Consider the following 24,339-nt stretch of genomic DNA (forward strand, 5'->3'; position numbering starts at 1 on the left):
ATGTTTGTTGTAGAGCTGCACCTGGTTCCGGGTGTGTAAGTGAGCAAAAGACTACTCTGCCCCATAACAAGACACCAATATTCTAAAAAGAACATTGCAAAATGTTTGGCTGTATGGGTGTGAGAGCTGGAAAAGATTATTTTTTTTTTTTTGCCCTAGAGTAAGATACCTCAATTCCTTCTGAAACCTATAGATGCATAAACTAATAGCCCTTATATGTAACAGTTCTCCTTAAGAAGGACAAGAGGTGGTTGCAGGAAAACTAAAATAAACCATGCTTGTATATGGTCCTCATGGAGGCTGAAAACATTTGGTATACTTCTGAGTGCTGTGTGTGATTATTGTCTTTATGAAGTGCTACTTGAATATGAATCCGTTACTGTGCACATCAGATAAGCAGTTAGCAATAGCACTTGTCAGAGACACAATGCCTTTAAGGAAAGATCATGTAAAAGTACTCTGTTGTTTTCCAGATGTATACATTTATCCAGATCCAATTTTAAACAGAATATTCTCATAGACAATAAAACCTTTTTTCAGAGTCTGATACTAACCGGCACTTATATTCCCAGAAGTGATAAATTACCGACAAACAGCCTTCAACGCTAATAGATTTTCCAAGCTGGAGGAGTCATTTCTTTGAATGCCATGAGAAACATACAGCACTTGTATTGTTATCATGTATATGGCTGAACAAAAGCTTTAAAGTAGAGCCTAATCCTCTGGAAATATGGAACATAGTAAATCAACACTAAATATATGCTTGGCTATAGATATGGGTTGAGCTGCAATTTAAACATCTAAAGGACTGCGTATCTAGGAGGAGATAAAAATGTATGGAAGAAATACAGAACCTACAAAGTTACTGGAAGAGGTGTACTTCATGATGTTCACTCTCTGGACATACATTTATGTGCATTTTTACTGACCCAAACAAGTCAAATAACATGATAAATAGGCTTTATAGGAATGGATTAAAAACAAGGGGAGTACCAGTAAAATAGGACCTGTCAGGCTTGTGACAAGTCTGTTTTAGTAAAGAAGAGAACATTTATAGGGCAACTTTTCTTAGAACTGTGCGCCGCATTCTTCTTCCATTATTTTTCCTGGAAAAGTACAAAATAAATTAATAAACTGGGTGTTACCATTCCTCTTATTAACAGGGTCTAAACACTGTTAGTACTGATTGGACAGAGCCAGAGTGCTGAGAAACACGGCCCACTAAGGCCAGTTTCACATTCGCACTGAATTTTGCATGAAAATTCTGCATGAATTTATAGCCAATACACTTCAATGGGATTCCGCTGTCCGATTCACACAGCAGAATTTCTGCTGCAGAATTTCCGTGGCAGGAATTCCATTGAAGTGAATGGGTTATAAATTTATGCAGAATTCAGTGCAGAAATTCTGCCGAGTGAATCCAGCCTAACAAGGAAAATGGTAACATCCAGTTTGGGTGTCAGAGCTCAGGTGAGTAGCTGTTTTTGGGAAAGTGTAGTTAATTCCATAGTGGCCTGCAAGGAAAAACACTACGCTAGTACACCGTGGGCACTAAAATCAATGCCGTAGCATGCTCATGCAAGCCTTTTCTGCTCTTCTTATTGAAGGACTCATGTGGCCCAGCACATACCCCTGCCTTCTCACCTGGAGGAGAAACTATGGAGGTCAAGCCTTTCACAAAAGGCAGCAAAAAGTGCATAGTTTAGTAGGAATCTATGCGCCGTCTATAAATAAAAATGCTGAGACTGTCATGGTCCTGATAAAGGAGACACTTTAATGGTCTATTCACACGTACAGTATTCTGTGCAGATTTGATGCGCAGGATTTTCTGCTGCAGATTTCAATGTAAACGAAATGACTGAACACAGCTTGAAATCCTGCACTGGATACTGTATGTGTGAACAGACCCTAAGGAAGTTTTTAATTAGAACAATACGGTAACTGATTATGGATAAAAGGTGCATTGTACTGTATGCGAATACCTGAAGTATCAGGGTTTTTTTTTTATATCTTTTTTCCATACATTTACTCTGAAAAGGGAGACTTGTGCTTTTCTGAGGATGTGGTTGAAATTCAAACGGAGTGCAGGCTATCAAATGTTTAAATCTCAGCACTCTCATTAACATCAGGACTCTCTGACAGCAAGATGAAACAGAGCTCAGAATTGACCGCTTGCCATGAAAATAATCAGCCTCCGCTCTCTCTGCTGGGTATTGTAATGGATTCTCAAGCTGCAGGTTTTGCTCTGTCTCCCTTAGGTGCTAAATATAAAAGGGAAATGATGTCATGAGCCACACGCACCCATTAAGTGCTGAAATAGCCAGCAATAAATCTAATCTTCCTTCATAGATGAAAAGAGAGCAAACTGGGAAGAAAAATGGTGTTAAATGCATCTCTGAATACGGTGTTAAAAATGACAAAATTTATAGTGAAGTCCATAAAGAGCTGCAGTGTACCTATGTGATGCTGGGAAAACCAAAGCCAGATGGCATTATGGGTAAAGACCCACAGCTCTAAAATCTGTAACACTGCAGTCACACATTTCACTACTAAATCTGAAAAGAATGCTAGTTAAGCCTGGATCTGGATCATTCTGGGGCGACTTTATATTTAAAAAAAAATTATGTCATTAAAATGAATAGTTAATTAAATGAATAAAATCAATGCTTTATCCAGCATAAATTGTGTACTCGTCATTATTATCATCCCCAATGTGTGATAATGCACCTAAGTTTACAACCTATTTGACCAGTGTAGAGCAGCGGTCATCAGATATTGTTGCACTATTACTCCCAGCAAGCTATAGGGGAAGGTTGAGAGTTTTAGCTGCTGGAGAGCAAAAAGGTAGGAGATCACTGCCAAAACTAAAATAATTATGTACAACCTACAATGTAACCTTAGATAAGGGAATAGATTTAGTATTAATGCTGAAAATGGGTAAAGCCTCCATGTATAGTAGTGGCCCAGCAAAATGGCAAAAGATGTATGTGAAACAGGACTGTGTCTTTGGGGTCTGAGCTTCAGGTGTGATATGAACTCTCACAGTTCTGCTCAACAGTGGAAAGGGCACATGAAAAAAGTAGCTGATCATGGCACCACAATGCAAAAGGGTCTGTCCTGGGACAGGTTCTCTGCCAATGGCTTTAAATGATTTTTTGGGCTTTACGCAATATTACCTATTGGCAGGGAACTGAGGAAAACAAATAATAAAAATAAAATTTTAAAAAAACGTACTCAAGCTTTCCACTTCCGATGCCTCAGCTTACAATATTTTCAACTTACTCTTTTCCGGGCCATTGCAACTGGAAACATACAATGCTACAGACAGTCCAGGTCTGCAAAAAGTGTCAATGGCTGGAAGAACTGACCAATCAGAATGGACATTTTACTAATAAAACACGTGTATTACTGAAGTGCATGCACTGTCTGCCTGTCTGGTAACACTTCCCTATAGAACAGGGAGGTATTACATGTTATATACTACTCTTTACCTGTTAGCTGCTCCTTTGAACACCAAGTGAGAGCACTGCCATTTTATGTGGGACACATAAATATATGGAAGGACTTGCTTTAACTGTATTAGTTATCTACTTATTTTTCTTTAATCCTCACTTTTTCCTATTTTTGGATGACATTCTGGCTCTCCACAACCACTCACCAGGTTTCCAGAGTTATGATCTCAACATACAATGGTGTCAACATTTTATTTCTTTGCTTAATAGAATCAAAGTCTTCAGGCCTTCTACTATATACATTAATAACCAGTAGACACTCAGTCACTTAATCCTTTAGTTGGCCCTAAATTCAGGAACATGGTTTACAATAAGTTTAAATAGGTTTAGTTTGTGCATTTTTATTTTGCAGCAAAGAAGGTTAGTTTTTAATCATTTAAAGAAACTGTTTGTAGAGCCCAGCTAAAGTTTCTATGGCCCAGCACAAGGGTTAACAGACTGCTGCAAAAAGTTCTGCATACAAAAGACGGCTGCCTTGCCTCCTCAGTTCATGGTTTAATTTTCCTTCAGCTGTTATTTATTTAAGTTTGGCTCCAGTCTTCAAGTCAGCGGCCAATATGCCTGTAACACAAGTCTGTCATTCTCCTATCAGCAGAGCTGCTCATTGAGAATGACTGTCAAGAAGCTGAAGTTGAGCTGGAGACTCTTAACTTACATTCAATTTAGTGTATAAAAAGAAAGAAACGTCTGACGTCCTAAAAGGCAATTTCAATAAACTTTAAGAATTCAAAATGTATTGGTAATAATAATCAGTAGGAGCTCAGTTGGAAAATCATAATGTTATGCTGGGGAGAGTCGGCAGTGCAATATTGAGGGCTAAAAACACAGTGGATAGATGTCTATAAAGTATATATGTACATACATATACAGTCTATAAAATGTAGTGCAAGGAACATACTACTTGTAGCTTGTTTACCTGTCAAGGCAGGAAAAGCAAATTTCTTCCAATATAAACACACAGCCCAGTGATAAAGAGGATAAATTCCCACAACTTAGAACTGTATCTGTACAAGTTTGCACTGATGAACTGCATGTCTCAAAATGAATGGTTTGTCAAATCAGAAAACCATGTCATATAAGGCTACGTCAATTAAGCATAATAAAGGGCCTTATATAGAGTTATTCCAGCCAATCATTCCAACAAAGCATGGTCTCTGGTCCTTTCCACTACCTCCTGATTCCTTTGATGTGCCAACCTTAGAGGAACTGGTCACTGTGACCAGGGAGTTCCTGCAGGGTCAGCATGTTACTGGAAGACGTGGAGAAGACTGAGGGCTGTCAAAATGGCAGTGGATCGATGCAGGGATGAATGAGTCATTTTTTATTTGGCAGTACCCAAGGCATTTCCTTAAAAAAATAAAATCACCCAGAGAACCCTGGCAACTCTGCTTGTTAAACATATTTTAAGGCTGCAACTAAAGATTAGTTAGCCAATGATTGGCTGAGCAGCAGTATGGCACTCTGGCCCCTGGCGTCACTCCGGACCCCAGCATCACGCTGCAGCATAGGACAAGGATTGCAGCCAGAGGGGACAGCACCTAAAGGGTTAACAGGGGGAAAGAGAGGGGACCTTAACTGAAGGGTTATGAGTGTGTGTCTGTAAGGGAACAGCACGTGAAGGGTTAATCTATGAGGCAGATCCTCACTGCTGGGGAAAAGCAGTTCATAGACCTTGGCCGTCCTCCCTGCACCAAGACATTACAGGGAGTATGTTGACAACAATTTCCACTATCGATTTAAATAAATATCCATTAACCGTTGCAGTCCTAATTTGTTTTTTCCCGCAAGTCAAGACAGAACCAAACCTAAGAATGTGGCACAGATATAGATTATGTGAGATAATAGTATCTTGATTGATTGAAAGTAAATATTTTATGTGGTGGTATATTGTCAAAAAAAAGCTTGCCCATCATCTTGAGTCCCTATAATGTAGTGGGAGTGAATTTGTCCTATATTCAGATGACTATTTTTCCCATAATACAAATGAGAAAGGAATGCTGGGAAAGTTCAGCTATAAAGACTGCACAATTGTAACTTGGGGTCAGTACTACCTATGTAAGGCAATACGGTATATCAAAGTTGATCAACTTTTTATGCTGAAAACTAGTAGTGTTAAAAAAATGTACATAACCATTAAAGTCAATAATGTTATTGCATGCAGTTTCTTACCTCCACTTTTGATGAGTATATCAAACAAATCATCCATCTGCTGGCTGTGTGCATTTGTAATCTACATAGCAATACACAAAAAATACATTAGAAACACCTTCACCTCTTACATTAAATCTAATGGAATAGTATCAAAAAATCTATGCAAATATAGTGAAATGTTATGTAAAATGATAATAACAATAGTATAAAAAATATCTATGAAAAGGGAAAAATCTAGAAAAATAAAGCCAGTTGTAAACCTTCAATATTTCAACATTTATCAAGTAAAAAAATGCACCTACACCTTAAAAGGGTACTCCGCTGCTTAGCGTTTGGAACAAACTGTTCCGAACGCTGGAGCCGGCGCCAGGAGCTTGTGATGCCATAGCCCGCCCCTCATGATGTCATGCCCCACCCCCTCAATGCAATTCTATGGGAAGGGGGCGTGTCGGCTGTCACGCCTCTCCCATATACTTGCATTGAAGGGGTGGGGCGTGACATCATGAGGGGGCGGGGCTATGATGTCATGAGCTCGCGGTGCCGAAAAAAGCATTCGAAACTGTTTGTTCCAAACACTAAGCAGCGAAGTACCCCTTTAAGGAGCATTCCGGGATACAAAAACGTAGCCCCTATCCTAATGATAAGTCTCCCCCCCCCCCCATGATCTCCATATTGTAATCCCCTTAACGATTGAGGTAATCCATTAGAAAGGTAGGAACGTGATTATAATATGGGCTCTGGTCAGTACGGTTATTGTAATCATGGGAATGAATATATTTAATGTTCAGCGGTGTGTATTTAGCACTGCCCGCACTCTCACAACATCCTGTTCACTGAATGTGGCCAGTGCTAAAAACAAGCCCTCAGACATTAAATATTCATGCCACCCAGTTACAGTACCCACACCGATCAAGCCACATATTTCAATCACATTCCCACCCCTCTGACCCCCCTACAAAACGATATATTACCCGAACAGGTCGACATGTTATAAAAAGACATGTAATCTGGATCCCCCCCTAAGATATCTAACGGTAACACCATCTCATTTTTTTGAGCATGATCACAAAGCCTAAAACTATGCCTACCCATGTGACTTGGAGTTCTCGGTGTTCAGATCCCCACTGATCGCTAGAGAGAACTGGGAGAAGCACGCAGTTATAAGCATCACTCTCTACCTATGAGGAACCTCATTATAGGTCTTTAGCACTTGTCTTGTGCAGCGAGATAGAAAAGGCAGTGAGCTTGGGAGTGAAGCACATAACCATATGCTTCTTCCAGCTTCGCCTAATGATCGGTAAGGATCTGAACACCCAGAACCTGTCTGATCCAAACATCTGACATGTCCCTGCAACAGGGAGCTTCAAGTTGTATCTTAAGTTGACTGAATCTGAAGTTGAAAGTAGCTCACTTCAATCTAACACAATCATTCTCTGTTAGTAAATACAATTATTCTCATTTAATTTCATTCATGTGAACCTTCAGACATAGGGATCTCTGTATTATGCTGATACATAAAGGTGGATCCTGCATTTTATAACTTTCTTTTAATACGAGCATGGAACATGTGAGTCAGAAGGAAACAGGACACAAGTCCCAGTTCTGCTATTATGTGGTTTTTATAGCATCTTGGAAAGATGTAGTTTGGTTTCTAATCATAGCATCCAGTACTGATAGAAAGACTCCTCTATTGTCCATGTACGTCTGAGCTAGACAGGCCAGCATATGTTTAAATGCTAATATAGGCTGGGTGTTGTCTTTCTGCAATCTGAGAAAACAAGCGTCTTTCAGGAAAGTTTTATTAATTTCCTTTTTTATTCTGCATTGATGGTTTCCAGTTCTGTCTGACAGATGTTTCTAATACCTGAGCTGTGATTCACTAACACCTGGACAGACTTCAATGTATCAACATCAAAGCCCATCTGAGCACATAGATGTTTTAAGAAAATGTTATAAAGACTTAAATCATCAGTTTTATAGGAAAACAAACACTTTTTATGACCATAGATGTGACAAATCCAGCTATAATTGTCAATTTGTATTTTGCCATGGTAGACAATACATGATGAGACCAGTCATGCACACTTGTCCAAAATGGACTGCAAATGGACTTCAGTTGGTTGAAGTTTATGCCAATCTGTATTAAAATGACATTTCTGGGTGTTTTGGTGGTCTACTTGAGAAAAACTGTGCAGGGCTGAAAATGGCCAGCAATTTTGTATGGTGTATGATGTACACTAAAAGGTACAAAGCCACTAAGATAATGGCAGATCTGCTTTCTCTAAACACCAGTGCTAATGTCACAGGAAAGTTTTCTGTATATCCACTTATTTACCATCACTGTATACTGCAAGGAGGAATAAGTATACTAGGTATTAGAAGCTACCCAGCTTTCAGAAAAAGCCTGTGCACCAACAGAAATATAAATAACATTTAAGGCATTACTGTTATTTATTCTGACATGTTGCACAGACATGTCAAAAATTATGATCAATCAGGGTCTTAGTCTGAGACCCCCTCCAATAATTAGTCATAGCTGGGCGAAGCGAATGGTATCGCGCTTCACTCCCTGGCTCTGCATGCAGTCTGATAACTAAGGCTTGGTTCACGTGACCGTTTACATCCGACCTGTTAAGTGTCCCAGTGGCCACCCCCTCCCCCCCCTTTTTTTTTTTGAGACGATCTGACCCTGAAACAGGTCAGATGCAAACGGCTACTTTTGGGTCATGACGGACCCCATTCACTTGCATGGGGTCCGCCAGTGTCCCGGTAATTTTACAGGATTTTAGAGGAGAAAAAAATAGAGCTTGCGCCAAACTCCCGTCCTTCTGGATGGATTGCTGACAGAACTCTGAATAGCGGAGTCCGACGGCAATGTGAACAAGATCTAACAGGAGACGGGCTCCATTAAAATCTGTGGAACCGTCTCCTATAATCAGGCTGATGCAAGCTTAATTTGTGATTTAACCCCTTAACGATGCAGGACGTAAATGTACGTCCTGGTGAGGTGGTACTTAACGCACTAGGACATACATTTACGTCCTGTACATGACCGCGAGCACCGGAATGGTGCTCACGTCATGCACGGCAGGTCTCGGCTTCTATCGGCAGCCAGGGACCCGCTGATAATTGCGGACATGAGCGACATGGAGATGGACTAGGATATCAAAGAAGAGACTGTCCTATGTAGAGACTCCAAGCCTACGGTCCATATAGAGAGACAGAAAAAAAAAGGTCGACCGGAAACCAGAACGAGGGCTGGCACGGCTGGGAAACAAAAATGGAAAAGGGCACAACAAGAGAACCCCATCCAGAGTCAACCGAGTCAAGAGAACATGGCTGAAAAAGACGCCAGGGAGAGCAGCGTACGCCTGAGCAGAAGGCGAGTACAGGAGGTGGAGACCAGAAAAACACTGGAAAAAAGAAAGAAAGATGGCGATTGGCTCTGGAGAGGCCTGTTGCATAAAAGCGATGACCGGAACAGCTGCCGACCAAAACCCCCTGTCCCAAGGGCCTGCCGCGAGCACCTGGGAGGCAAAATGAGCTCAAGTAGTGTAAACCGGATGAGCGGAATGCCCAACGCCTCGGAAGTACATGGACCCCAAAGGAGGAGGAATAAGCCAAAAAGGGAGCGGAACAGGAGCATCCCGGAACACCGGAGCATCCGCAAGGGAACTGGAGATACCCGGGTCACCTGGAAGACGTACATGCAAGAATAAATGGCCAAAAGGAGCATCCTGGAACACTGTAGCCTGAAGTTGCCTGGAAGACGTACACCTGCATAGTAAGTAAACGCTCCGGGACAAACTTCTATGTCTAGACAAGAAGAACTACGGTACAGAAAGATCGCCCCTCAATGGAATCGCTGAGAAATTGGGGCAGGAGAGCTAACCTGCCCGAGACCACAACCATCACTAAGGCCCAAAGAACCAGAAGGGCTGACCTAGAAAAGCATACTAAGATAGTGGTCAAGACAAGGAGACCAACCAGATATGGACCCTAGCGTTCTGAGCGGACCGAAGAAACATCCAATCAGGACAGGAATGGAGGGGGAACAAAAGGGAAGGTTACTCGAGAAGACTGTAGTGTAAGTGTAGCACAGCTGACACCGACAAAGGGAAGGAGGAACAAACCCCTCCAGGGAGATTGCACCGAGGGAGGAGGAGAGCAACAGCAGGACCAAAACAACAGACGGTGCTAGACTGGCTGTCGCCGAGCCATACAAGATCACATAAACTCCTCCAACAGGGGAGAGTGCCAAGGCTGCATGAGCAGCAGTAGATAACCAAGAAACAGGAAGAGAGCCAGGCTGCAAAGGTGCTCAGCTCAGCTGATTGCTCTTAGCAAAAAACAAGGACCCAGTAAGGTACCACACCTAATTAGAGGAGGGGAAAAACAAGGGGTGGTCGCGATGAAAACCAGGCCCAGACCTTGCTTAGCTCCCTGATCCCTGTACCCGCTGTGAAAGGGGGATGGTCAAGTGTGCCAGGCACTACAGGAGCAGGGAAATGCCGCCCAAAGGCAAGGGGGCAAAGTACTGGGTGGATGTAGTCCCCAGGAACCCTGCAACAACATATCGAGGAATGGAGGATCAAATTTGTGTCCCCGAGAGATTGGAAATCTGTACACTGGTGCTGGGCAAAGATACCAAGATGTGACTATGAATGGAAGTAAGAAGTACACGCCCCCACAGCAACCAAAGCGTTGCTTCAGAAGGGCATCAACTGAGCCATCCTGGTCGTTTTCTAAGGCAACAGAGCCGGTGTCTTAACCATTCTGCACAGGAGTCGAGGACTGATACCTGGAGGTATTGGGGGGGGGGGGGCTGAACCGACTGTGTCGCCCCATCATGCCCCATGCCAGAACAAAGGTGCCCAATCGTCGGAACCCTATGGAAACAAGATCACAGGAAGGCCCAAGGAACCGCCCACTGAGAAAAAGGGAAGGTGGCCCAGCACATGTAGGTTACCAAGACTGCAGACGCAAAAGAAGATGCAGACATACAAAAGTCCAGCAGCATGGAAGACAGGTTCAGTGCCCAACAGTGTGTCACAACCATGCCCCAAGCAGACCAGCGATACACCCTTAGAAGGGGAACAGAGAATGCTGCTGTTTCTGTGAAAGTTCATGGAACCTGCAGGAAACGCCCACACCCCATCTCCTAATGGTGCCACACACCAGGACTGCTGTAGCAGATGCAAGAGACGAAGGATATGCGTGGGAAAGGTAACATGCAGACACAGTCTGAAAGGCAGGTATAAAAGATCTAATGAAATCACAGACACTCTCTTGAAACTTCACCTGGAAAGAGAGTCACCGGACTGTAGCCACGGGAGTGGCAAGAATGGGGAAGATGACCTGGCGGAGTAGAAAACCATGCAGACATAGTCTGGCTATCTGGCATAGGGACCATGGCCACACCGGGTGCTGCGGACAGAACCACACACAGAAAGTGGGTTACCAGCCTTCAACCGAGAGCGACAGGCATGTAGAGAGGGACCTGGTAAAGGAAGGAACCCTGCAAACCAGTATATGATGTATTGTATAGGGCCCATGGAGCAACATGTGGAGACTCACTCGGAACCGCACCTTGGCAGTGGGTTACCTGAACCTCCGTCCTAGTGTGGGAAGTGAATGGTAGTGGACTTGAAGTAGCAGTAGTAGACCATGCAGGCAACCGTCTGGCTGACTAGTAAAGGATTCCTGAATGCTCAGGGTAACTATCGACCCCCCCCCACAGAAGGTGGGGTTTTGGAGCACCACCTAACTAACGGGTGACCTGGTGATGTAAGAGACCCGGCAGACAAAAGTCTGGCTGACTGGCATCAGTCTCAAGTACCTGCAGGGACCCTTATCCAGAGTCCTTATACCAGCAGTGAGGTATTAGAAACCTGACCATGCCCGGGGCAGCCCAGAGATGGGAGACCAACAGTGATGGAGACCATGCAGACAACAGTCTGGTTGAACAAGCACACTTCAGGGTGCTGGATAAAAGGGGAGAGCCAGATAGACGATCACTGTGCCCCTCTGTCGCCTATGGGAGGGAGGGGAGGCCTAGGAGCCATGCATAGTATCCCCGCCACAGTGGGAGATCTGGGGAGGCTGAGGAGCCGGGGAATGCATACCTGTTACCTTGTCTAGGGTCCATAGAACACGCCGGGATATGTCTTTGTACACCTCACAGAGCAGTGGGGTACTGGAACTCCAGGCGCAGATACATCAGCTGTCGGATGGGTGACAGGTGGTGGAGGAAACCATGCAGACCACTGTCTGGCTTACTGGTATGGGTCTATAGTAGACAATCGGTCACTCCTTTGGACACCTTGCACAGCAGTGGGATACTGGAACTCCAGCCGGAGATACATCAGCTGTGTAATGAGTAACAGGCGGGGGAGGAAACCACGCAGACCACTGTCTGGCTTACTGGTATGGGTCCATAGTAGACAACGGGTCCCCCTGTCGGACACTTTGCATTAGTAGTGGGGTACCGGATTGACAGCCGCGTACGCGGCAGCTGAGGGATGAGTGACAGCTGAGACTACTGTCAGACATATCGACATTAGGACCAATCCATACCCACGCAAGGACACTTCCACGGAGACCTCACACTAAACGTGTGGATCCGGAGCACTAGCCATGGATGCAGCAGCCTGTGGAGGAGGGAATCATGTTGTATGACACGCCAGAACACCCTCTTGATGGGTGACCGGCGGACCTGACAGAGCGTCCTTAGCGTCCATCAGAAATGCAATAAAACTCTTGCCAGGGCACCCAACCAGTGTCTTGCCTCGGTAGGGAGGGACTGGAATTTGTCTGTGGGCGCGACGGGCATGGCGTTGCAGGGGAGAACAGTCACTGAATATATCCCCAACAGTTTCCAAGGGATCATGCAGAAAACCGATATACGCCAGAGGAATACCGCAACTGACATGTATAGGGTGACTGAAGGAATAAAGCGGCCCCCAATACCGTCCCAAGAAAAGGGACCCTGCAGATATTAAACTGATGAAAAAACAGATGTGACAGACAAAAGCTGTAATAGAGAGAGACCAGCAGTGATTATTGTTGTTATTTTTTTTTTTTATAGGTTTGACAGATAGCGCAGCCCTCCAAGCAGGGAGGGCGCACTGGGAGAACACTGCCCCTGGAGCCAGCCTCATACCGTAAGGAGCACGAAGATGGGGATGGGAAGGAAGTTGTAGATCTGCGGCCGTTCACAGTAACAGGGCTGTTCTTTGGTCCAGGCCACAGGTAGCTTCCCACTGTAGTTCTCCTTCGCTGTGCCCCGCAAGAGGGCTGTGAGGGGTTCTGCAATCTGGGCAAAGTGAGGAATGAAGCAGTGGTAGTAGTTGGCTAATCCCAGAAAGCTCCGGATGTCTTTCACTGTCCAATTCTTAACAATTTCTACCTTGTCAGGATTAGACTGTGTACCTGAGGTTTAAGACTTGGACGGCTTGATCTTAATCCTATGTTTGATCAACATTTGGAAGATGTCCGACAGATGACCAAGGTGCTCTTGGTAGGACTTAGAGTATACAATGACATCATCGAGGTACAGCTGGAAGTTTAAATGGCCCAAGCATCGCTCCATCAGCCGCTGGAAAGTGGCAGGGGCATTGCACAGCCCGAACGGCATACTCTTGAACTCCAACAGTCCCATGGGGGTCACGAAGGCTGTCTTCTCTCGGTCTTCCACAGCCATAGGCACTTTCCAATACCCACTGGTTAGGTCCAAGGTGGAGAAGTACCCAAGGGCGGTGAGTGATTCCTCGATTCTTGGAAGAGGATAAGCGTCCTTATGGGTGATGTCATTCAGTTTCCTATAGTCGACACAGAAACGGTTGGTCCCATGCTTCTTTATGACCAGGACAAGGGGCGCTGCCCAGGGACTCTCACTTTCCTGAATGACATCTGCATCCTTCATGTCGACTAACACAGAACCTGAAGTCACTTGGGCTTCTCAATGTCAATGATAAAATATTCTGATAAAATATCACCTGGCTCTAGAAGATACAACTGAGCCACTAGAGTGTACTTTGGTAGGATGGTAGCCACACTTGACAGATTGACTAGTTGGACTGGAACTTTCCCCTTGATAACGGTGACTAGACTCCTTGCTGCTCGAACTAGTGGATGATCTTCCAACTGTATAGGCTCTAACAGGGCTTGATAGTCCATGTTTCTCACTCCGGGACGTGCACTGCACCACAGGATTGTTAAGTGTTAGGTTGAAAGGTCCCCGACCTGATGTCTTGAATCCATACTTTGAAAAGTTCTCCTTGTCGATTGGCAAACTTGTGCTCTGCTTTGAGAACCTTTAAGTGGTGCTGCACAGCCCCCCCCCCCCCCCCCCCCCGGCCTGACGGGGGCATGTATGGGAGAGAGGCATGCAAATAATGTACTATGTCAGTAAAGCAATGTTTCATGATATTCATCCAGCAATATGAATTCTGTAGACCCCTTATCAGACACATCAGTTACTATCACTCCCTGCCCCTTAAACACATGTTTTCCCACTTGAATGGTGGGCTCCCAATATCCATGCCTAGGTATTGGTTTCCCGTTACCTGCCACTACCTTGAAACCAACACTGTCAGGTTCAAACAAAAAAATTAGCATTCCAGTTTGTAGAACATGTCTTTAGATATAGTGGACACTTGTGACCCTGTATCTATTAGCGCCTCCAATGAGATACCTTCAATGACTTTTACATAGCAGCAGGGGGCGACATTTAGTGAGAGTCCTGACTTAGATTGTTCTGGGTTCGGACCGGATATCTGCTTTCGTGAGGGCCGGTCCGCGACCTCAGGGGAAATCCGTTTAAATGCCAACATTGTACCTTCCAATGTCCTGATTTGTTGCAATTGGTACAAAAGGGCCTTTGAGCCCCTGGGGGCCTATTGGGCGTATTATGGCGGGGGTTAACTTGACGAGGGGCAGAAGCAGATACAGGTGTCTTAGGAATGGGCGGTTCACGGTTGGACTGAATGGCCTGACTGTCAAGTTCCATAACAGCCTGAGTCAATTGTTCAATGTCTTGTTTGACACTCTGAATGTTTGAGACTGTGGAGGCTGGTAGTGGATTGGACACTGGGGCGGGAGCCGGTGGTGGTATGGGGCCAGCTGCCGCACTCTGGGGTTCTGGCATAAGGGTATAAATCTCCTCAGACTCAGTCTCGGGCTCTATTAACTGAATAGCCAGACTTTTAACAGCAGAGGACAGATTGGGATTTTGTACTGCTAACATCCTCAGCTGAGCTTTGTCCCATTTGTTATGAGCCTCATCAATAAACCTGTCCATCAGTACTTTGTTACCCTGATCGGGAGTGATACCGTCTAACAGTCTATAGGGCATTTTGTAGGGCTACGGCGTAAGCTCTCAGAGTCTCACCTGGCTTTTGTCGCCTCTCTTACAACCGGAGGCGTAGCTCTGATGGAGAATGTGATTCAAATATCTGGTATCACCCCTTGAAGATCTGCTCTACCATCGCTTTCTTGGAGATGGGCCAGATGCGGACTTTGTCAAGTGCTGGTAGTTGTCCTGTGAGCAGCGGGACCTGTTGATTAGGAGGGAGAGTAAAATACAAACGCGCTCTGAATATATCCTTGAAGGGGTCCCCGCTGTAGGTAGGAAGGACAGGATTGCCCAGAAATACTGGCGCGGTTGCTGGGGCACCCACATGATTGACAAAGACTGCAAGCGGGACCGGCAGGACCCCTACTGCTGGTGTAACAGATGTTACCACTGCTGGTGAGGGGTGCTCTCGCTGGGTCGATCTGGAGAGCTGGATGTTGACATGTTGCCAATCTCTTTGAGTGCATTGTCGCTTTAAGAAGATTTGAGTGTGCTGTCTCTTTAAGAAGAATTGGGGGTGCTGTCTCTTTAAGACGCCTTGCAATAGACTGTAGCAAGTACCTGCAGACTTTGTTGGGCACCAAGGGGTTAATGTTGGTTGCCACTGGTGCCAGAGACATATTGCAGCAAGTCGTTGGTTGGTTTATGCAGAGTCTGCGCTGCACCGGTATTCTGTAAAGCTGGATGCAGCCGCCGGAACCTTCACTATGGCTGCGCCCAGGAAACTTCCTGTTTGGTCCGGTTGGTAAATTCTTCCCCTGTGCAACACAGGGCGGATTCTTAGTTCCGGCTCACACACTGAAGAGGCGTCACCGCTAGAGACTGAGTGGGCGGGCTACGACCGCTCCCATGCGTGGGAAACACCGGACTCTGTTCAACCCCTTCAGGTACAGACTTTACATACTTAGCAATAACGATTAACAGTCTTTCTTTCACCTTCTGCACTACTTTATCAGTGCCACAGTAAAAACACAGTCCCGTAAACACTTTGCTGGTACACACTTTTTCACAACCGCATACCATTTTTCACTTGGACACAGTTCAGACTGGGGAGAAGGACTTGCGGCAACTTGCATATGGCACACACCCGTATACTGCTAATGGGTGGCCTCACTTGACTTGGTGGTTAACTGGTTAAGGCACACACCCGTATCCTGTTCGGTGACTCCAAAGTTCTGGTGACCCACGGTGTATGGCGGGACCACGGGGTGTAAAGGTGGAGGGGCAAGATGGTATTAACCCCCGGGGCAAGGTGTTGTTAACCCCTAATGTTCATGACACCAGAGTGGTTTTTGGGTACCGGAACCACACGAATGGTATGTCCACTATTCCAATGGCTAGGCAGTGAAAGTAGAGTCCACAACCAAGTTATGGTTTAACGGAGGCTTTACTGAGTTAAGACAGGTGTTATTATCTTCACAGCTAGGCCAGAATCCCAGAGAGTCGACCAGTAACACGGAAAGGGCCCTGCAATGCTGGGACTTGTAGTTATTGTAATAGACTTTTGTTCAGCCACGCAGACTAGAATAGACTTGATCAGTGTCTTGACTTTAGTAGAGACAGCAGACATAGATAAGATGACTTACTGACAATGTGGCTGGTGTGCAGGCTTTGTGTACTGGACACAGGATCTGTGATGTCTGTGCTTTGCTGTCCTCAGCAAAAGAGAGAGAATTGTAATGGCTGCCCCCTTATATAGAGGGGGGCTGAGCCAAAGCCCATTGGTCAAGCTGCGGGTCATAGCTTAAGTTGGTGCCCTCTGAGTAACATCATGTGACATCATAACATGTGACATTCCACAGGTCCTTCAGACATCTCACAGGTCCTTTAGACTAGCTATACATTAATACACTGACTATAATCCTATGACAATAAATGACACTTATACTAACAGCAGGGGAGACACTGCAGGAGAGCCCCCAGGTCACTGAGGGACTCAACCTGACAGGGCCTAAGGGTAGTACATGTTCTGTGCTGGGCCATTACAATTGTTTCCCATGTCATCTATAAAAGCAGTGCACAAAGCTCAGCTATTATAGGTGCCCCCCATTTTAATGCACAAAAATAATTTTAAAAAAATTATGATCAGGAAATAGGAACAGACTAGAAAAAAAAGAACAGTTTCAGTGTATTGGTCCTAATCAGTAAAATAATATCTAGGCAACACATTCCCTTTAGGCTGCAAAACTGCGGGCACGGCTAGCATAGGTCAGACAGCATACAAGACAGCTTGTATTCTGTGAGCAGAGTGACTGGATATACTGGTTCACTATCCATTACCACATTGCTATACATGTGTAACAGCTCCTGTGAAAACTCTATTTATGAGTCAAGACTTATATTCTGCTGACAAATGTAATTTTTCCATAGCTCTGCAGGCCTAATATTGCAATTGCTTCTGCTTCTAAATACAGCTGTTCCAATAATAACAATATGCTTGGAAATGTTCATTTGTTGCTTGTACATGGAGTCATTTTCAAAATAATATTACATTAAAGAATTGATGATAGTGGTTGCCTAATATGCTCATGGCTCTAAACCAACTTCAGTTGCAGACAGAAGAGTGCCACCACATGGTAAATGCAAAACTTGTAAAACAACATAATGCTAGCATTACCCTAGAGAAATACATAGAATTTGTGTGTTCCTTGTTGAGTAGTTAGTGTCCCAGCAATGACATGTGCTTGATCTATCAGGCATAAAAAGACGCAGCAGCCCTTTGGGCAGCCCAGCTGATAGACCACCATAGAACACCGAGTACACAAGCGTAAGGTTATGATTAATGGGACCTATGCATACTAGTTGCTGGGTGTTGGAAACTAAGAATGAAGTTGCATCTCTGCATGGCTGATGTCAGCTTGTGCAGGATAGGAGCTACGGAGGGACATTCTAAAGTACAAGGGTTGTTAAATATGCGGGGAATGGATGCATTTCACAAAGTAAGTGTATGCATGGAACATGGATTAACTTGATTGTAGTCACTGCAAACCATTACCATTCACAGAGTATATTTAGATAAGGCTATGAAATGTCTGCAGTGTGAAGCACCCACCTCTGTGTGAGACGGAGGCAGAATATTACGGGCCTGCTTGATGGCCTCTTCATATCGGGGAGGGTCTTTATTTTTAGCAGCTGAGCTGTTAAACACAGAATGCTGGACAATGTACTGCTGGGATGGGGATGTGGTGGTAGACTGTGGAAAGAACAGAAACACAAGTATAATAAATGATTAAACACCACAGATGATAGCTTGCTCACTGGAAGCATTCGAATCGATAAATATTAAACATATAAAATGGAAAGAAGACATTCCACATATATTTTGGAGTATTTAGTACAGAAGTCATTGTGCTCTAAATGTATTTCCCTATAAATAACAATGACAATGGCCCTGATTTATCAAGATGTGTGAGGAAAACTGGAGAGATTTGCCATTAGCAATCGATCCCAGCTCCGCTTTCCTGTCTTAACAAGCTCTGGTAAAGTGAAAGCTGAGATATGGTTGGTTGCTATGGGCAAAACTAGACTGTTGTTCCCTCGCACATTTTCATAAATCAGGGTCAATGTGTGAATAAAAGTTTTTATGTGTATAATGATAAACTACTGTTTGTTATTTTAGTAAATAAGGGGAGTTTTTTTTTTGTCAGTAGCAATGGGTTATGGGCCTCGGCAGCCAGGATAGTTTGAAAGAAAAGACATGTACAGTGTGTGCTGATCACTGTTTCTACAAAAACACAGCATACATACATATAGTAAAAGTAATTGGCTGGCAGCCAATACACAGAGCTGCACTGACTGCTGGGAGTTGTAGTCTCGGCTGAAAGCAAGGAAAAAAGAATATTCAGGAGACAACAGGGGCTAAAGGAGCTGGTAAAATCACATGGATAACTACAGGGGACACAGAACAGATATTGTGGTGGCTTTGGGACATTTTTATTTTTCTTAACTTGCCCGGAGCACCCCTTTAAGATTGGGTGGGTGACACTTTAAAGAGGTATGAACCTGTGTGAGCAGCAAATTATCAGAGCCTTAAGTCTGTTTCACATGGGCATATTAGAGCCACAAGTCTGTCCTGACTGTGGTCTGATGACCTAAACCGACAGCTGTCAGTACAGGTCATCAGGTCGTGCTGTGACTTGTGGCCTTAATAAACCTGTGTGAAACCTACCTTAGACTGTAAACATTTCTATTCATTGACAGCAAGGACAAATCTTGAAACCAATGTGGAATTGAAATCCAAAAGAAAATTGAAAGTCATGATGGACCACAGGTTACAACTGTGCCAAGGGATTGGCCGATACAGTGATGTAATGCTGGATGTATTGTCATAGGTAATAGCACTTATTAGGAAAAACTTTTCCATTTAAGCAAAAGTTGGTCATGTATTGTGAATGCAACTGGCTTTAAAAAACCAAATGTGCATGTGCCTGGTGTGTATGTTCAGAATAAGCAATAAGAATCACCCTGTAAGCAAGCAGCAAATAATAAAGCCTGTCACAATGGAAGCAATGTCTAACCTCATGAAGTAATGTTGACCCATTTTGTACAGGGGAAGCTTGCTGTGTTCTTGCAGACTGGGAAGTAGTCAGTACATTACTGTTGAATGATGGAGGAACCGAGGTGACTGGATTTTTTGGATATGAAAATATGTTGTTTGAAGTTGCAGGTGGACAGACCTAGGGTTAAGAATTACAACACAAAACTGTTATCCCAATACACAGATAAACCTTTAGAATTACACCAGCAAATGTGGCTACTAAAGAGGCTCTCCGCCTACATTTATCTACACATCCGACCCCCTTTCTAAGATTGGGAGCAGCATAGCTGCTGCTGTCAGAAAGGTGCATTGCTGGTATTTTTGTATGTGTACATTTATCCAAACACATTAAACTGTTTTCTGCATAGTACAGATAGCACTGTATATCTGAATAAAGAAAAAAGAAATGTAATACTGACTAGTGTCTCGGTTTGTAATTTTACATTTGTAATAAAGTACTGAATACACTATCTCCCCCTGCTGGACATAATATGTAATACGCTTTTCATGAAAATAAAAACCAAATGCAGAAATCTTGATGTGAACAACAGTACAATCTTTAGATAACCATTTACACCAGTATATAATGTTACTTGTTTGTATATGTTGTCTATAGGAATCACAAACCTTTCGGTTAAGCATTTGTGGTGTAAACTTCTCTTGTGCTGGAGCCTTCTGAGATGATGGTGCTTGGACCAGTGTAGCAGGGGTGGAATTCAGAGCTGAAGGCTGAGATGTACTTGGTACTTGTGGTGGGGCCTAAAGATTATAAACAAACATGAGTATTTTGTGTACAAAAAAAAATACAGATTTTAGTCGAAATGTGCTCATTCTGGACACATGGCACAGAAAACAAGTTTACTGCAAAGAAATTCTTAGACCGTGTTCACATCATGATTAGGCCACGTTCACATCACAATTAGGCCACTTCACATGACGATTAGTGCCTTTGTGGCACAGATACAATTTCTGAAGCTTAAATCAGCTCCAACTGTATGTGAGCATTGACTGGCAAGGACGCATTCTCAACTATGGCGCGCACGATCCTGTTTGTAGTCAGCTAGTGACTACGTTTGGGTCATTCTCTATGCGCCTCCAACTTTAGACTCATACTGAAAAACGTGGCTGACAACGATTTTCAAAAGTCCAAAGTTGGAGGCGCTCGGAAAATGACCCAAACGTAGTCAATAGCTGACTATGAACAGGATTGTGCAGGCCATAGTAGTGGATGCGCACATTGCAGCCGATTTGAGCTCTAGAAATCATAACTGTGCCACGGAGGATGTAATAAAGAGATAAGGGCCAGCTGGGTGTTATCAGTTTGAGGCGTGTACCTGCACGCTTAGCTTTGGTTTGGTCTCAGACAGGGTAGAGACACATTCCCAATTAGTAACACCCACTTGGCAGTCATAATTTTCTAGCATAACACAGAGAAAAGCTGCTCTAGATTTGTTATTTCATGGGGAATACGAAGATTTAGATCTCTATAAATGTGGTTGTATGCTAAAAGTTTGTTGCATTAATCCTTGTGACCAAAGTTAAGACAAGTTGTTACTTGGATACATCATCCTTAAAGGAGTAGTCCAGTGGTGATTCAGTGGTGAGCAACTTATCCCCTATCCTAAGGATAGGGGATAAGTTGCAGATCGCGGGGGGTCCGACCGTTGGGGCCCCCCGAGATCTCCTGTATGGAGCCCCGACAGCCGTCGGGAAGGGGGCGTGTCGACCTCCGCACGAGGCGGCAGCCGACACGCCCCCTCAATACAACTCTATGGCAGAGCCGAAGCGCTGCCTTCGGCAATCTCCGGCTCTGCCATAGAGATGTATTGAGGGGGCGTGTCAGTCGCCGCTTCGTGCGGGGGTCGACACCCGCTATCTCGGCGGAGAGCCGGGGCCCCGTACAGAGAGATCGCAGGGGGCCCCAGCAGTCGGACCCCCCGCGATCTCAAACTTATCCCCTATCCTTAGGATAGGGGATACGTTTTTCACCACTGGACTACCCCTTTAAGCATCTTCATAGGGAATACATGTTACTACAAGAGATATATATAAACAAGAGAAATCCTCATTTTTGCCTGTGCAAGCAGGAATGACCAATAGCATAGAATAATATGGAGTCCAAAATAGACCAACATCATAGGTAGGGTGCCCTGAACATAAACTAAGGGGGAACTAATGCTGGCTTCTCTTTTTCATCGGCTAATAATAAAATATTAAACAACTATAGTTAATTCTATATATATATATATATATACACATACATTCATCAAAACCACACAAGCTTTATTACAATAACTTCCAATAGCTTAAAACAAACAAGTACTCCCTGAGGAAGCCATGGGTGAAACACATTCATTAATGTTGAATATGTATTTCCCCTCAAGTGATTCTTTCTCTCATGTATATAGTTGGGATCCATATTGTAACTCACCTCTAAGAAGTAAGAATCAGGGATGTGGAAATTCTATCGCCCGACGCCCGGGACAAGTAGTTTTGGGCACAGGGCAGGTGAATTGTTTATAGATTTAGCCCTGTATCGGGCGAGCAGGGACAGACAGACTTCCCCCTTATTTTTCTTTACTGCCGGTGTGAGGCGCAGGAGCGGATGGAAGTCTACACCTCACACCGGCCTCAGAGTGTATGGAGGGGGCTTCGGCCTCCAGCTGACTGCAGAGCCCCCTTATCTCCCCTCCCGGAGGATGGAGGACGGAGCTCAGAAGACACAGCAGGGGGAGAGAGAGGATGTAGACAGCTCCGTGCACAGATCCATCCCCCACACACAGCTCTATCCCTCCCCCTCCCCCTGATCTGTCTCCACAGGACCTAATCCACCACGGGGAGGTTGCTTGTTTGCACGGGGAAAACACAGAGCGGGGGGGGGGGGGGGGGAGGACGGAAATCTCATCTCACACCGGCCGGGACTACAGCTCTGATGTCCACTCATGGCGGCTCAGGTGAGGAGGCCGAGAATACAGGCGACAGGAAGGGTGGTTGTATATGTATGGTGTGAGTGTATGTGTACACATCACACATACACTCACACCATACATATGTAATGTATGATGGGGGGGCAGCGGCAGGTGTATGTATGATGTGTGCATATGTATGGTGTATATCAGTGTTTCCCAACCAGGGTGCCTCCAGCTGTTGCAAAACTACAACTCCCAGCATGCCCTGGACATGCTGGGAGTTGTAGTTTTGCAACAGCTGGAGGCACCCTGGTTGGGAAACACTGGTTTATATGTATGGTGTGAGTGTATATGTGATGTGTGTATGATGTCTGTCTCTGTGTGATGTGTATGTAATGTATGATGTGTGTATGATGTCTGTCTGTGTGATGTGTATGTAATGGATAATGTGTGTATGATGTCTGTGTGTGTGATGTGTATGTAATGTATGATGTGTGTATGATGTCTGTGTGTGTGATGTGTATGTAATGTATGATGTGTGTATGATGTGTATGTAATGTAAAATGTGTGTATGATGTCTAAGTGTGATGTGTGTATATGTACGGTGTATATCAGTGTTTCCCAACCAGGGTGCCTCCAGCTGTTGCAAAACTACAACTCCCAGCATGCCCTGGGCATGCTGGGAGTTGTAGTTTTGCAACAGCTGGAGGCACCCTGGATGGGAAACACTGGTGGATATGTATGGTGTGAGTGTATGTGTGATGTGTGTATGATGTCTGTCTATGTGTGATGTGTATGTAACTTATAATGTATGTATGATGTCTAAGTGTGATGTGTGTGTATGTGATGTATGATGTGGGGTGGGCAGCGGCAGGTGTATGTATGATGTGTGCATATGTATGGTGTATATGTATGGTGTAAGTGTATGTAATGTATGATGTGGGGGGGGCAGTAGCGGGGGTGTGTGTATGTATGATATGGGGGCAGTGGCTGGTGTATGTATGATATGGGGGCAGTGGCTGGTGCATGTATGATGTGTATGCATGAATGTTTTGTATAGGAGCGGACTGTCACGTCGGGCATTAGGGCAGTTGTACCATCTAATTTTATTTATTTTTAGTGGCACCTGCACTAAATTGCACCCCCAGAATCCCCCCCTTCATACTCACCCGCCAACCAAGAGCCCCACGGATATATGCAAACACGCCCGAACCAAAACTACAACTCCCAGCATGTTGGACCATAACCTAAACTGTTGAACTATTAAGTGTAACATGCTGGGAGTTGTAGTTTTGGTTCGGGTCAGCTGCAGGGCCATAGGCTGCATCAGGGCATGCTGGGTGTTGTAGTTACTAACTGAAATTCCCAGTATTCCTTGACACATCCTATGGCTCTGCAGCTGACACAAACCAAAACTACAACTCCCAGCATGTTACATGATAACCTTAACTATACTACTATACAGTGCAACATGCTGCAACACCCACACAACCATAGGCTGTATCAGGGCATGCTGGGAGTTGTAGTTATCTAGTAACTAAATGCAACTTCCAGCATTTTCTGACACAAAATGCAGCACATAAACTGGAGAAGCAGAACCCCCCCCCAGTAACACATAAGTCCCTATTGAGACTGAAAAATAGTGATTAAAATATTTTAAAAAGTGCATATATATGTGAATAAGCCCCTTTCCTAATAAAAGTTTCCAATTTTCTTTAAATAAAAATAATGTACAAAAATAAACATAAGTGGTATCGCTACATGTGGAAATGTCCAGACTATTAAAATATAATGTTAATTAAACTGTACGGTGAATGGTGTAAATGTAAAAAATAGTCCAGAATTGTTCATTTTTGGTCACTTCATATGAGACAT

At 44.4% G+C, this 24,339-nt stretch overlaps 1 protein-coding gene across 5 annotated transcripts in view; it reads right to left on the reverse strand.

The window, feature by feature from the left end:
* MRTFB (myocardin related transcription factor B) overlaps nucleotides 1–24,339 on the reverse strand; it is a 389,460-nt gene that overhangs the window by 6,556 nt on the left and 358,565 nt on the right. For 2 of the 5 annotated variants that reach the window (XM_056536174.1, XM_056536175.1), the window contains 4 exons: nucleotides 20,183–20,314; nucleotides 19,536–19,694; nucleotides 18,071–18,211; nucleotides 5,682–5,742 (listed from right to left, as the gene is read on the reverse strand). In XM_056536174.1, coding sequence (XP_056392149.1) covers nucleotides 5,682–5,742; nucleotides 18,071–18,211; nucleotides 19,536–19,694; nucleotides 20,183–20,314 — 493 coding nt within the window. The remainder of the gene's footprint in view (nucleotides 1–5,681; nucleotides 5,743–18,070; nucleotides 18,212–19,535; nucleotides 19,695–20,182; nucleotides 20,315–24,339) is intronic. The other 3 variants (XM_056536177.1, XM_056536176.1, XM_056536178.1) reach the window with 3 other exon arrangements.

Source organism: Hyla sarda, chromosome 8 (genome assembly GCF_029499605.1).
Source record: "Hyla sarda isolate aHylSar1 chromosome 8, aHylSar1.hap1, whole genome shotgun sequence".
Classification (NCBI taxonomy): Eukaryota; Metazoa; Chordata; class Amphibia; order Anura; family Hylidae; genus Hyla; species Hyla sarda.